Here is a 14,240-nt window from a genome sequence, read left to right as displayed (position 1 = left end):
TCTTCAGCCTGGCCCAGCACAGTGGAGCCCCGGCCCCCCAGGCTGGCACTGGCCGACCAGGGGGCCCGGGGCCATCTTCGCGCCTGGCCCCCACTCAGGCCTGTCCCCACGCTCCGGAGGCTGGCCTGCCAGGGGCTGCTTGCCCCGCTCCGAACTTCACCTCCGCCTTCCCCGAGGCCCGGAGCTGGGGCAGGTAGCCTCCCCGCGAAGGCGGGGTCACGGTGCCACTTGGACGGGCGTGGGGGGGTGTGGATCCGGCCCCTGGGGGGTCTTTCTCCTGTACCCCTGACCCCCCGCTGTCAGTGATCAGGGCGGGGAGACCTCCTCTGTGGATGTGGGTCTTTCCACGCCCCGTGGCACACCCACGGGCTCTGTGCTGGCGCGTCAGGCCACACCTGGGATAGGATCACAGGTGTCGAACGAACCTGCTGCCACCTGGATTTTCTTTGATCCCAGTAGGAATCGCTTACACTTTATGTGCCAAATGGAGTGACCGGTGCGGGGTGGGGGGCGGTGGCGGCGGAGGCGGTGGCCAGTCACCGCGTGGGAAGGAGGAGGGTTGAGGCCAGCGGGGAGTCTGTGCTGAGGCTGAGCTACGCTCTGACCCAGGCCTGGCCCCAGAAGTGAGTCAGCACTTGGCCTCACTCTCCAGGGAGTTTCTCGCTCCCGGCCACGGGGATCAATGGAGATCACGGTGGGGATGCAGTCAGGGGCGATGCACACGGAGGCCAGGTCTGGTCTTGGCGTGTGTGGCAAGTGTCTGGGATGAGCCGTGCCCTAGCCTCCACCGTGACTGACTTCACAGCTGGGCTGGCTGTCCCCGTGGAGAGCGTCGGGGACATTTGGGCACCTGCCCACGTGCCCTGCAGCAGCCTACCCAAGACGTGAAGAGAGGTCCAGCCTGGCTCTGTGAGGCCTGGCGTGCAGGCTGGGGGTCTCTCCTTTGCGTCGTGAGGAAGTCCCAGGCCCGTTCTGACTCTGCCCCAGATGGGCCAGGGTGGGCGGGCAGGCGGGCAGGTGGGTGGCATCTCCTAGGTGCCGTCAGTCCCTGTGGCCCATCAGCTCTCGCTCCATCTCCGTAGGCATCATGGCGGGCTCTAACCGGTCCGGGGACCTCAAGGACGCCCAGAAGTCCATCCCCAGTGGAACCATTCTGGCCATCGTGACCACGTCTTTCATTTGTATCTTTGGGGGGTCGAGTGTGGGGGCCGGGTGCTGAGGATCGGACGGCTCTGTGCCCTTCTCCACTCACTGCCGGGCCCTCTGTGCCTCCGGGCGGGCCTCCCTGCTCTGGGGACTTCTGGCCAAACACCCGTTCTCAGAGGGGGCTGGGCTGGCGTTGGCCTGACTTAGGAAAATAAACACAGACTCCTGGACGCCAGCCTGGGCTGGTGGTAGAACATGGCTTTGTCCGAGAACCACGTGTAGTGACCACAGTGTGACGTGTCACTAACGTGTAGCCACGCGTGTGCTCACGTCACAGTCTTGTCAGGTGGGCTCACTGGCTTTGAGGTGCCAGTGGAGCCTTTCTCACTGAGCTCATCCCTTTCCAGCCGGCGAGGTCTCCAGCCCGGTGCCTGTGGTGGTCACCCTGCAGGCCAGGCCCATCGTGACTGACCTAAGGTCCCCATAGAGCAAGGACACGGCACGGGGCCCAGGGCGGGGTGGGCAGGGTGTGGGATCGGTCCGGGGCTGGTTCAGCTACTGCGTCATGCCCGCCGCGTCCTTGACCCGAGCCGCAGACCTGTCCTGCATTGTGCTTTTCGGGGCTTGCATCGAAGGCGTGATCTTACGAGATAAGTACGTTTCGTTTATGGCTTCTGGGAACTTCTGGGGCCAGGGCTGGTTTTCTCGAAGGTGATTTTAGCTTTGAGATTGAGAACCCCAGGATTTCTAGCTTTGTGTGTCGCAGGTGGCTCTGTGGCCATGTGTTGGGGTCTGATCTGTGCATCTGTCTCCCGCTCAAGTCTGGAGCTGGGAGCCCGCACAGTGACCTCAGACCCCGGTAGAGCTGGGGTGCGGGGGCTCCTGGGAGAGGCCGTTCCCACTCAGCAGGTGGGAGGAGGTTTCTGTCTCCAGCTCGGGTCTGAAATCTCGCCGCCCCTCCAGGTTCGGGGAGGCCCTGCAGGGGAACCTCGTCATTGGCATGCTGGCCTGGCCGTCCCCCTGGGTCATCGTCATCGGGTCCTTCTTCTCCACCTGCGGGGCTGGCCTGCAGAGCCTGACAGGGGCCCCACGCCTGCTGCAGGCCATCGCCCGGGATGGCATCATCCCTTTCCTGCAGGTGAGCCCGCTGCCGAGAGCAGGGAACCCCCCCCCACTCCCCCCTGGAAGGAGCGCGTCAGGAGGGGCCAGAGATCCTGCCCGGGAGTGTGATCTTTACGGCTGAAGGCGGTGGGACCCCCGTCCCCGCCTCCAGACTGGCAGCCCACCCTGAGGCCTGCATTTCTTGTCCCGCCCTGTGTCTGCCGCATGTTCTGAATTTCCCTTCTCAGGACTGCGGTGCAGGGGAAAGGCTGGTGGGAAAGACTCCCGAGCCCTGCCCTCCCGCAGGGCTGTGCTCCAGGACCGAGGGTCTGCAGCAGGGCCCTCACAGAATCCTCCCAGCGGGTGTGTGCTGTGGGGAGAGCCCCGTCCAGTGCTCGAGGGTGTCGCCTCCTTGCCTGCGCTCGATGAGGGCGTCTGGGGTCTGACGGTACCTGGGCCGCCGTCTGCTCTCTGGGTGTCGGGTTTTCTTCCTGGACGTGGCTGGGTGAGGTCCAGGCCATGTCGTGAAAAGTCCGGCTCTGTTTCTGCCGCAACTCTGAGACCTCTTTTGGGTTGGACCCGACTAGCTCGGCTTCTCGCCTGAACATGAGCTCTTTTTCCTGCGTCCTACGCCCGCCGCGGCCACCCGCCCGTGGCCCCCAGCCCACCTGCCTTTCTCCTGGCAGGTGTTTGGCCACGGGAAGGCCAACGGGGAGCCCACGTGGGCCCTGCTGCTGACGGCCCTGATCTGTGAGACCGGCATCCTCATCGCCTCTCTGGACAGTGTGGCTCCCATTCTCTCCATGTGAGTGGCCACTGGCCCCGTTGGCAGCCACCCTTGGGACGTGAGGCCCCTGCCCAGGGGACGGCGGACGGGAGGGCATAGGGCAGAGGAGGGGGCCAGGCGGTGGATGACGGGGCAGGCGGACCCCACGGGAGGGGACCGCGATGTGGGCAAGGGGGCTCCCGGGGGAGGTGGCGGCGGCTCAGGCAGCTCAGCGGGACCCTGCGGGACCTGGCCCGCCCCTCACGCCGCTGTTCACGTCCCCAGGTTTTTCCTCATGTGTTACATGTTCGTGAACCTGGCCTGCGCCCTGCAGACCCTGTTGCGCACGCCCAACTGGCGCCCGCGCTTCAAGTATTACCACTGGTGAGCGGCCGTGGGGAGCCCGGTCCCCTCCCTTCTCTGGGGCACGCGGTGCGTGTTGGGGGCCAGCTGCCACCTGGGTGCCTGGCTAGCCATCGTGGGACCAGCCCGGTCTCCGAGCCGGGTCTCCTGTAGGCGCCTCGGGGCCGTTTCGGCCCTTGGGATGGTCCGGGTGGAGAAACCGGTCCCAGCATCCTTGCTGTGCTCTCGATGAGACCAAAGCAAGGGTTTCTGCTGGGGTCCGAGGCGGCTGCTCAGGTGCCGGCCTGGGGGTCCGGGCGGTGAGGTGGGCCCCCTCTGAGCTGCGTGTCCCCCAGGACCCTCTCCTTCCTGGGCATGAGCCTGTGCTTCGCCCTGATGTTCATCTGCTCCTGGTACTACGCGCTCTGCGCCATGCTCATTGCCGGCTGCATCTACAAGTACATCGAGTACCGTGGGTGAGCTGCCGCCGGCCCCTCTCCCGGGGTGAGGGCTCAGGGACCTCTAGCAGCGGAGGGGTCGAAGCCCATGCCTCCTGCTGGGGGCTGCGTGGATTTCTGCCTGTGAGCTCCTAACCAGTGGATGACCACGTTTACTCTTTCTAATTGACTCCACGTTTGTTACGACGTTTCATTAGGTTTATCTACGTGTATCTGTGTGTAAGTATAACATACTTTTTCAGCAGTGCTCCTTGTAAACTTTGAAATCTATTTAACGGTAGCACTGATGTGCAATGGATTTTCAGAAATAGACGTTTCTGAAAGGTACACTGTAAAAAACCGAAACGGTGGGCAGGTTAAGTGCATCTCAGAGCCCCTGGTCCATCACTGGGGCATTTCCCCTGGACGCCCTGGACCCCTCCAGGGGGAGAGGCCCTAGGGAGGTGGGACCTGGGGTGGGCTTCTCAGGGCATGGGGGGTGGGAGGGCCTCCAGGGACACTGCCTGAAGTCCCTCGCAGCTCTTCCAGGGTGGCTTGGAAGGAGGGTCTGGGGGCCGTGACCACTCCTGCTGGTAAGCCGGTCCACGGCCTGTGAGTCAGAGTCCCCCCCCCACCCCACGTCCTCTTCCTCTGCCCCATCGATGACCCCGACTCTGAGATCCTGCGTGGGTGCCAGTGCCGCCGCCACCCTCCCCGTGCCACCAGGTGCCCCTCCCCATGTCCTGCTGCTTCGTACTCCCGCCTGTTCTGGGGAGCCCCCTCCTCTGTCACAGGAGCGCCGAGAGGCCCTGAGTGGCCACCTGGGTGCGCTGTGGGCGGGGCCTCACCACTGCACCCCCACCGCAGGGCCGAGAAGGAGTGGGGCGACGGCATCCGGGGGCTGTCGCTGAACGCTGCCCGCTACGCCCTGCTGCACGTGGAGCACGGCCCCCTCCACACCAAGAACTGGAGGTGAGTGTCCCCATGCCCTCTGACCCCACGGATGCCTGTTCCTAAAAGCAGGCTGCAGAGAGAAGACGGTGCCCACCCCCCCGTCAGGAGACGGTTGTCAAGGAAGCTGTTAGCACCTTTGTCCCTGCGTCAGCCTGGGCTGGTCAGCTCGGGTCTCAGCGCCCGCTGGTCATGTATCGGGGGTGGAGGGGGACGAGGGCGGCGAGCTGACCCACCCGGGGGCCTGCCGTGGATGGAGGGCATTGACAGTCTTCTCGCCTCTGGGAGGAGGGAGGGGAGGCTGCCCCTGCAGAACCCGAGGCTTAGCTGCACAGAAAGCCCGCTGCCCAGCAGGGAGCCTGGGGCACGTGGCCCGGGAGGGGTCTCACGCAGCTCACCTGGTGTGAGAGTGGGGGCGAGTTGCCATGGTGACAGCTCCCTGCCCCCCGCCCCGGCAGGCCGCAGGTGCTGGTGCTGGTGAACCTGAACGCCGAGCAGTGCGTGAAGCACCCCCGCCTGCTGTCCTTCACCTCGCAGCTCAAGGCCGGCAAGGGCCTGACCATCGTGGGCTCCGTGCTAGAGGGCACCTTCCTGGACCAGCATGTGGAGGCCCGGCAGGCCGAAGAGGTGGGCCAGGCGCCAGGGAGGGGGTGCCGGGGCCGTGCCGTCGTGTTTCCAGCCGTGCGCCCGAGCGCAGCCCTGCGTGTCGCGCTGCGTCCTGTCTCTACCCGGGCGGCACTTTCTGGGCTTGAAACCAGCAGGAGGGAAACCTGTGGAGGAGAGTGTGACGTGCGTGGCCCCAGGACCTCAGACGGCGGGGGGACTCGGGGCTGTTGAGAGCAGCCTCGGGGCAGGTCTCCCGACAGGCGGGCCCCGCACCTGTCGCATCTGCTCCCACGTTTGGGGCCTGTGCTGCCGGGTCAGCCCGTCCAGAGGCTCCACGGACCAGAGAGGGGACGGCGGGTCACGGGCACCCAGGCCAGGCCTCCGTCACCCTGACTCGGATGCTCAGCTGGTGCCACCGCGACCTCTGATCTCGGTCCGGGGCAGCCCCAGTGCCTGAGCTTCAAACCCTGTCTCGTGGGCAATTTCAGACAGATGTAGAAACAGTAGATGTACCACACGGCCGTCCCAGCGTGGCCCACGTCCTGTCACCTCTGCCTGCCCGCCCCACCCCGGGAGTGTCAACACCGACCCACCGCTCACTCTTTTCACCCCAGACCCCGCATGTCTGTCTCTGAAACAGGAGGCGATTCTCACAGCAGCCCCACCACGCCCGTCCGTCCACAGGCCGCGTCCAGCCTGCCGGCTGCTGGCCTCGGGCGGCTCCCGTCTGGCTGGGGCGTCTGGGTCTTGCTCTCGGGTGGGTCCTTCGTCAGCCGTCCCCACGTCAGGGTTGCCCGCTGTGCCCGGGCATCCGGGTCAGCCCTGCTGTCCCGGTGTCTGTAAACCGGGCTGCGCCCAGAGGTCTCCAGAGCACCTGGGGGAGGCACGGCTGCTTGGAGGGGGTCGTGGCCTGTGTAGCCCGAGGCGTCGACAGCCCCTTCCTTGGTTGGCCGGACAGCGGGCCCCCGGGGACCCGCCCTGGCAGCCAGCGGCACCAGCCACTCTCTCAGCATCGTCGTGACCCAGGGCTTTAACGGGATAGTTGTTGGTGTTGGCTGGGGGTGTAGACGCCGGCGTTGTGGCTGCGATCCCAGGTGTAGACGCCGGCGTTGTGGCCGTGATCCTGTCTGTAGATGCTGGAGTCATGGCTGTGACCCTGGGTGTAGATGCCAGGGTTTTGGTTGTGAGCCATGGGTGTAGGTGCCAGGGTTGTCTGAGAATTGTATCCTCCCTGTCTGGTATTCCAGTTTCATTCACTCTTGCACTCCTTTTCCCCTGCCCAACCCTTAGGGGTTACAGTTCCCTGGGTGATCTCACACATTTTCTCTGGTGACCTTGGCCATCTGTGAGCCATGGGTGTACACACCAGGGTTGTGGCTGTGATCCTGGGTTTAGACACTGGGGTTACATCTGTTGACCCTGGGTGTAGACGCTGGGGTCGTGGCCGTGGTGTCGGTGTAGACACCAGGGCCATGGCTATGACCCTGGGTGTGGACCCTGGGGTGGTGTCTGTGATCCCGGGTATAGATGCTAGGATCGTGGCCATGATCCTGGGTGTAGACGTGGTGTGTCATTCTCGCTGGTGGGACAATCTCCTTGTGTCGGCCTTCTCGACAGCTCCCTGCGTCGGTGTGAAGAAGCTCCAGACCCGTGTCCGAGGGTGGGAAGGTCCCAGCTCTCGTGTGCGACATTGCCCAGGCGCTGACGGAGCGTCTTCCCTCTCTCACACTCGCGGGTCCTTTTGTCCTCCCAGCATCTCTGGGGATGGGCAGGGGGCACAGTGGGGCTGGGGAGGTGGGCTCCAGCACTGAGTAGGGGGTCGAAGGCTCCGGGCCCCTGCCCGAAATGGCACCGACTCGGCTGGATTCACAGCCCTCTTTCCAGACAAGAACATCATAGCCTGATATGTGTCCTTTTGGACTTTCTCCTGTTGGTCTTTTTTAAACAGACGATCCTGCAGAAATACCGTTTCACACACTTCCTTTGCTTTGAACTGTCGCTTTTCCAGTCGGCCGGGTGCTTGTTTTGTTTATGACAGCTGCACAGCGTTTGTTTCGTGGATGTGCTCTGAGTTTTATTCCGTGGAACTGCTGTCCTGGGGACGGAGGTGGTTCCCATTGCTTTGGTGTCAGGAAGTGTGGCGTAAGCACCACTTAGATGTAGTCCACGGGGGATTGCTCTTAGGATGGATTCTTGGAGTTAGAGCCTCCCTCCCTGGTGCCATGCCCCTGAGGCTCCGAGCCAAGTTCCAGTTCTGGTCTGCCTGGTAGTTTACGTAAAGGCCGGTCCGTGTGGCCAGGAACAGGGGGACCCCAGGCCCCCCTCTGCCGTCTCTTACTGGGAGGGTTCTGTCCCGTTGCTGCCATGGGAAAAGGAAGGCACAGCTGGGTTTCACCCCAGATGTCCGGCACGGATGCAGCTCAGAGCCAAGTGTGTTCCCGAGGGGAGGGGCTGGCATCTGAGGGGCTGGGTGGAGGCACTCACCGGGTCTCAGGGGGTGAGGACCCCAGGGATGCTGCAGTCGGGTGCAGCCCACAGCATCTCACCCGCTGGAGGGTCACTGGGCACCCACCCGGTTTTGTAGGTCGAAGACTGGGCAGTGCACTTGGACCTGCCTCGAGTTTTTCAGCGTGTGTCCCGCCGCGGAAGCAGAGGCCTCGGGAGGGTAGAGCCCTGTAGGTTCCTGCTGGGTTAGGGGGATCGAGCAGCTCACGTCAGATGGCTCAGCAGCTGAGACGTGCTGGCCGGGGTGTGGGAAAGGCTGTGCTCTGCGCTCCCCTTCCCGGGGGCGTGAACGAGGCTGGCCTTCTATGGGGCAGGGAAGGGCTCACACGTTGACTTTGAGGTCCCACAGGGCCTGGTCCTCAGGGCCCCAGGAGCTGGGTGTGGAGGTAGTGCCCGAGGCCCCGAAGATACCGCTGGGCCCTCGAAGTTCCCGCGAGGCCAGGGTAGCGGGGGCCCCGACACCTCACAAGGCAGTGGAGTGGGCTTTCCAGCAGTGGGACAGAAGAACCACAAAACCCTGCTGTGTCTCCATGAAGCCATAGCATCAGGTCAGCAATTCCACCAGTGACCTGAGAAGCTGTTGGTCTCAAAGCTAGAGCATGCGGCCTTTAAGCCCCTTGAGCGACCGTGTCCTGATGGGGCCGAGCCCCTGGCCTCTGGTCTCCAGGAAGCGTTGGTCCAGGGATCCCTGAACTGCACTGCGGCTGCACCAAGGCAGCCCTGGGTCACATCCAAGCACCTGTTTGGACTCTTCCTTCTTGAGCCAGCAGCCCTTCGACGTGGTGGCTCAAGTCCGGGTGGTCGAGGGGGGACGTGGCTCCAATCTATCATATGAGGTCCTGGGGCGTCCATCCCAAGTATCAGCAACAGGGGCTTAGAACAACCAAGATTCACTCTGTCTCTGCTCTGAGGCCAAAAGTCACACATCGAGGTGCCCCAGGGCCAAGCTCCCTCCTGAGTTCCAGGGGAGGGTCCTTCCTGCCTCGTCCAGCTCCCGGGGCTCCAGGTGTCCCTGGGCTCCTGGCCACGTCCCTTTGGTCTCCACCTCTGTCTTTACATGGCTTCTCTGTGTCTGTCTTCTCTCCTGTCCCTGACATTGGATTTGGGGCCACCTGGATAATCCAGGATGGTTTCACGTCAAGACCCTTAACTTAATTACATCAGCAAAGACTCTTTTCCAATAAGGCCACATTCACAGGTTCTCAGAATTAGGAGGTGGGTGTATCTTTTGGGGGCCACCATCAATTAACCCACTGTGGTCTGTCCTCTGGCCCCCAGAATGCACACCTGCCTGATGTGCAAAGTACGTTTATCTCATCACTGCATCCTCCCAAGTCTCAACCCCTTACGACGTCAAGTAAGTGCGGAATGTCGTCTAAGTACCCGCAGTTCAAAGGTCCCAAATCTTGTCTTCTAAATCACCTGACTCAGGTGTGGGTGAGATTCTGAGTGGAGTCCATCCTGGGTCAGAACCCCTCTGCCCACAGCCTGTGTGACTCGGAGATAAGCAGTTCGCGTTCCAAAGTGCACTGCGGGACCTGCACAGGGGACACATCCCAGCCGGGGAGGCACAGATTGGAGGAGCCAGGGGGTTTGGACTCCAGCGGGGCAGTTCCATTTGGTGTCGGGCCGGCAGTGCTTCCCTGTGGCTTGAGGCCCCACCCCCAAGCCAGGCCCCCGAGAGCCAGTCGGCATGGCCGGCAGAGGACCCGCTGCACAGGTGGCACTACCTCCATAGAAGGCCTGCTGTGGTCACGGTGTGCCGGGCTGCGCTGTGACGCGGAGCTGCCCCAGTCGGGTGCGTGGCATGTGGCTGAGGGGGCAGCAGTGCACCCGCCGGGCACTTCACTCCCGCACCACCGCCTTCTAGGAAGAGCTGTGTGGTTTGATGTTTCCTGACCAAGGTTCCCGCAAGCCAGGAGTGAGGGCCAGGGTGTCCATGTGCAGTAGGGGGTGGCCTGTGACCCCGCAGGTCCCAGCGTGCCCGCAGTGGTGGCCTTCACCCCCGCTCTCCTGTGGGCACGCACACGTGTGTGCACTGGTGCTCCCGTGCACACGCAGGCAGTGCCCGAGAGCGCCAGGCCCTGGCCTCGATTTCAGGTACCGAGGGGCGCCCGCTGAGCCTCTGGCCCCCACGCGTGAGGCTATGAGTCCGCGTGGGGCCCGCCCGGCCCCGTGTGGTGGGCGGGTGTGTGCTGGGACCTGCTGCCCCCAGCCCGCCCCTCACCCCAAGCCCGACCCGCCTGTGTCTGCAGAACATCCGGGCCCTGATGGGCACCGAGAAGGCCAAGGGCTTCTGCCAGCTGGTGGTGTCGTCCAGCCTTCGGGACGGCATGTCCCACCTGATCCAGTCGGCCGGCCTGGGGGGCATGAAGCACAACACGGTACTCATGGCCTGGCCCGAGGCCTGGAAGCGGGAGGACAGCCCCTTCTCCTGGAAGAACTTCGTTGGTGGGTCGGGCCGTTCGGAAGCCTTGTGACGGGAGCCCTGCCCCGGCCTTGCCCCCATTTGGTGGTTCCCGGGGGCGCCCCGGCTGGGCCGCAGTGATGGGGGGGCGTGCCCCGCGAGGGGCTTCGTGGGGACCCCGGGCTCCCCTGCCCCCGTCCCGCTGGTGAGTCCAGGCTGCTTGGTTCTGCTGGGTGGGCTTGTGACCCCGTGACCTGCCCGCCTCTCCACAGACACCGTCCGTGACACCACGGCGGCGCAGCAGGCCCTGCTGGTGGCCAAGAACGTGGATCTGTTTCCGCAAAACCAGGAGCGCTTCAGCGACGGGCACATCGACGTGTGGTGGATCGTGCATGACGGCGGTCTGCTTATGCTGCTGCCCTTCCTGCTGCGACAGCACAAGGTGCGGGCGGGGTCGCGGGGGTCACGGGGGAGGGGCCGCACGGGGAGCGGGGTCATGGGGAGGGGTCACACTGGGGAGGGGCCACACGGGGAGCGGGGTCATGGGGAGGGTTCACACGGGGGAGGGGCCACAGGGGGAGCGGGGTCATGGGGAGGGTTCACACGGGGGAGGGGCCACACGGGGAGCGGGGTCATGGGGAGGGTTCACACGGGGGAGGGGCCACACGGGGAGCGGGGTCATGGGGAGGGGTTCACACGGGGGAGGGGCCACACGGGGAGCGGGGTCATGGGGAGGGTTCACACGGGGGAGGGGCCACACGGGGAGCGGGGTCATGGGGAGGGGCCACACGGGGGAGGGGCCACACGGGGAGCGGGGTCATGGGGAGGGGTTCACACGGGGGAGGGGCCACACGGGGAGTGGGGTCATGGGGAGGGGCCACACGGGGGAGGGGCCACACGGGGAGCGGGGTCATGGGGAGGGGCCACACGGGGAGCGGGGTCACGGGGCAGGGGCCACACGGGAAGGGAGTGGACAGCAGGCAGGAGTGACGGCTCCTCGCCCCCCAGGTGTGGAGGAGGTGCCAGATGCGCATCTTCACGGTGGCCCAGGTGCACGACAACAGCATTCAGATGAAGAAGGACTTGCAGACGTTCCTGTACCACCTGCGCATCAGTGCCGAGGTGGAGGTGGTGGAGATGGTGAGGGAGCCGGGCACAGGGCGGACGCAGCTCCCACCTGCAGGGTCCCCACGGCCCTTACAGCCCAGGGCCGGCCTGCTGGGCCGTCACGGCATCTTCTCTGTCCTCTGGCTGTGACGGCGGCTCGGGTTCCTTCCTTCCTTTTCCGTGACCTCGACAGCTTCAAGGAGGGTCAGGCCACGTGTAGTGAGTCCCTCAGTTTGTGTTCGCCTGATGCTTTTCTCGTGGCTGGACTGGGTCGTGGGTTCACGGGAGGAGGACCCGGCTGGACCGGGCTTGACCACGGGGCTGGCCGCCTCCTGGGGGATCTGAGCTCCGGGGCCAGCGGGAGGGTTACGGCCTGTCCCGTGGGGCACGTGTGGGCCGGCCTGCGTCCGGAGCCCACGGTTGTGGTGCCTCCCTCTCGTGGGTGTCTCGTGTGTCAGTGAACGTGGGTCCCGGGGCAGGTGGAGGGCGTCTAGTCGTGAGCTGCACGCTCACACGTAGGGTTGGGGACGCCGGGGGCCCCCAGGCCCGCAGCGCGCTCACTGGGGTCGGGGGCGAGTGGTGACCGGCATGTGCGCCTCGGCACCCGTAGGTGGAGAACGACATCTCGGCCTTCACCTACGAGCGGACGCTGGTGATGGAGCAGAGGTCACAGATGCTAAGACAGATGCGGCTGTCCAAGACGGAGCAGGAGCGGGAGGTGCGTGGGGTGTGGCCCCCGGCGCCGCACTGGCGTGTCCTTGCCCGGACCCCGTGTGACCGACGGGACAGTGTCCCTGAGGCCTCCTCGAGCTTTTGTCCCCACACCTGGTTTTGTGAACAGCTGGTGGCGCGGCTTCTGCCCCCACCTCCCCTCGCCACGTGGCTCGAGGTCACGCCCTCACAGGCCTCCGGGGTCAGGGCCCGTGTCTGCCCGGCCGTCCTGCTTGTGAACGGCCCCGCCTCTCTTATATCATATCCCGACCGGCCACCTCCTCCTGTTCCTCCATCCTCAAACCAGCAGCCACCGACTCGTTACACCCCTCCCAGCCTTGTCCCGGCTCACGTGTCCCCGCGGTCTTGCACGGCCCGACCCTGTCCCTGCCCGAGTGACCTTCGCCCTCGCCACACAGGCCGCTGCGGTTTCCTGGGGGCCCTGACCCCTCACCCCCACAGGCCTCCAGCTCCTAGCTGTCGTCAGTGCCATCTTTGCATACAGCTCCCGGGCACCTCGTGTGACATGGGAGCTCCTTCCCCCTGCACCTCCCCTTCCCCAGACTCCATGGCGCTCACAGCCCCACCCCAAGGATGTGGGCTGCCTGACAGCTCCTTTGCTGTTGATGAGTGGGGGGGGGTGAACGGGTGAGGGGAAGGATGGATGGATGGAAGGATGGACGGATGGATGGGTGGGTGGGTGGGTGGATGGATGGATGGATGGGTGGGTGGATGGATGGATGGATGGGTGGATGGATGGATGGGTGGGTGGATGGATGGGTGGATGGATGGATGGATGGGTGGGTGGATGGGTGGAAGGATGGATGGGTGGATGGATGGATGGATGGGTAGATGGATGGATGGATGGGTGGATGGATGGGTGGATGGATGGATGGATGGATGGGTGGGTGGATGGGTGGAAGGATGGATGGAAGGATGGATGGAAGGATGGATGGATGGATGGGTAGGTGGGTGAGGGAAAGGATGGACAGACGGGTGAATGGACGGATGGATGGAAGGATGGATGGGTGGATGGATGGATGGGTGGATGGATGGATGGGTGGGTGGATGGATGGGTGGATGGATGGATGGATGGGTGGGTGGATGGGTGGAAGGATGGATGGAAGGATGGATGGAAGGATGGATGGATGGATGGGTAGGTGGGTGAGGGAAAGGATGGATGGACAGACGGGTGAATGGACGGATGGATGGAAGGATGGATGGGTGGATGGATGGATGGGTGGATGGATGGATGGGATGGGTGGGTGGATGGGTGGGTGGATGGGTGGAAGGATGGATGGAAGGATGGATGGATGGATGGGTAGGTGGGTGAGGGAAAGGATGGATGGACAGACGGGTGAATGGACGGATGGATGGAAGGATGGATGGGTGGATGGATGGGTGGATAGATGGAAGGAAGGATGGATGGATGGGTGGGTGGATGGGTGGAAGAATGGATGGAAGGATGGATGGGTGGGTGGGTGAGGGGAAGGATGGATGGACAGACGGATGAATGGACAGATGGATAGATGGATGGATGAGCAGGTTGAGGCAGAGCCTGTGTGTGCGGCGGGCGGGGCTACGTGCAGTGCGGAGACGTGCACGTCAACATCTCCCGTCAGCACGTCTGAAGAGGTCCTTTCTCAGGGGCTTTCAGAGCTGGGACAGGAGGAGACAGAAATGTAACGATGGGTTTGGTCTGGAAGCCCAGGAGGAGGGGCCTGGGAGGGCCGGTCCAGACGTCCCCAGGCCCCGTCAGCTGTGCTCTGTGCGGGGCCCGGGGCTGGCCGGCTCCTCTCTCCGTGCAAGCGCCCTCCCCCGGGCTGGGCTCCTGCCGTCGCGGCGAGGCTGGTCACTGTCCTGCTCTCACTCCAGGCTCAGCTAATCCACGACAGGAATACCATCTCCCACTCTGCTGTGGCTGCCAAGACCCAGGCCCCGTGCGCGCTGGACAAGGTGCAGATGACCTGGACGAAGGAGAAGCTGGTCGCCGAGAAGTACCGGAACAAGGACACCAGCGTGTCCGGGTTCAAGGACCTCTTCAGCCTGAAGCCGTGAGTGTCCACCTGCAGCAGCCCGCAGCCACGAGGGGCCCCTTTGCCTCCGCGAGGAGCGGCGGGCACATCCAGCCTCGGAGAGGCCGGAGCCGGCCCCGGGCCGC

At 64.3% G+C, this 14,240-nt stretch overlaps 1 protein-coding gene across 2 annotated transcripts in view; it reads left to right on the top strand.

Moving 5' to 3' along the window:
• Window positions 1–14,240, top strand: part of SLC12A7 (solute carrier family 12 member 7) — a 43,167-nt gene that overhangs the window by 22,660 nt on the left and 6,267 nt on the right. For both annotated transcript variants that reach the window (XM_022581322.2, XM_089908647.1), the window contains exons 10-22: window positions 1,083–1,181; window positions 1,743–1,800; window positions 2,110–2,284; window positions 2,934–3,052; window positions 3,299–3,397; window positions 3,712–3,831; window positions 4,660–4,764; window positions 5,202–5,370; window positions 10,110–10,305; window positions 10,534–10,703; window positions 11,270–11,401; window positions 11,979–12,086; window positions 13,955–14,133. In XM_022581322.2, coding sequence (XP_022437030.2) covers window positions 1,083–1,181; window positions 1,743–1,800; window positions 2,110–2,284; window positions 2,934–3,052; window positions 3,299–3,397; window positions 3,712–3,831; window positions 4,660–4,764; window positions 5,202–5,370; window positions 10,110–10,305; window positions 10,534–10,703; window positions 11,270–11,401; window positions 11,979–12,086; window positions 13,955–14,133 — 1,729 coding nt within the window. The remainder of the gene's footprint in view (window positions 1–1,082; window positions 1,182–1,742; window positions 1,801–2,109; window positions 2,285–2,933; window positions 3,053–3,298; window positions 3,398–3,711; window positions 3,832–4,659; window positions 4,765–5,201; window positions 5,371–10,109; window positions 10,306–10,533; window positions 10,704–11,269; window positions 11,402–11,978; window positions 12,087–13,954; window positions 14,134–14,240) is intronic.

The sequence above is a fragment of the Delphinapterus leucas genome, chromosome 3 (assembly GCF_059928025.1).
Source record: "Delphinapterus leucas isolate spDelLeu-1000000601 "Yukka" chromosome 3, BTC_Dleu_Yukka2, whole genome shotgun sequence".
NCBI classification, from domain to species: domain Eukaryota; kingdom Metazoa; phylum Chordata; class Mammalia; order Artiodactyla; family Monodontidae; genus Delphinapterus; species Delphinapterus leucas.
The sequence above is the reverse complement of the archived record's forward strand: the minus strand, read 5'-3'. Positions and strand labels throughout refer to the sequence as shown.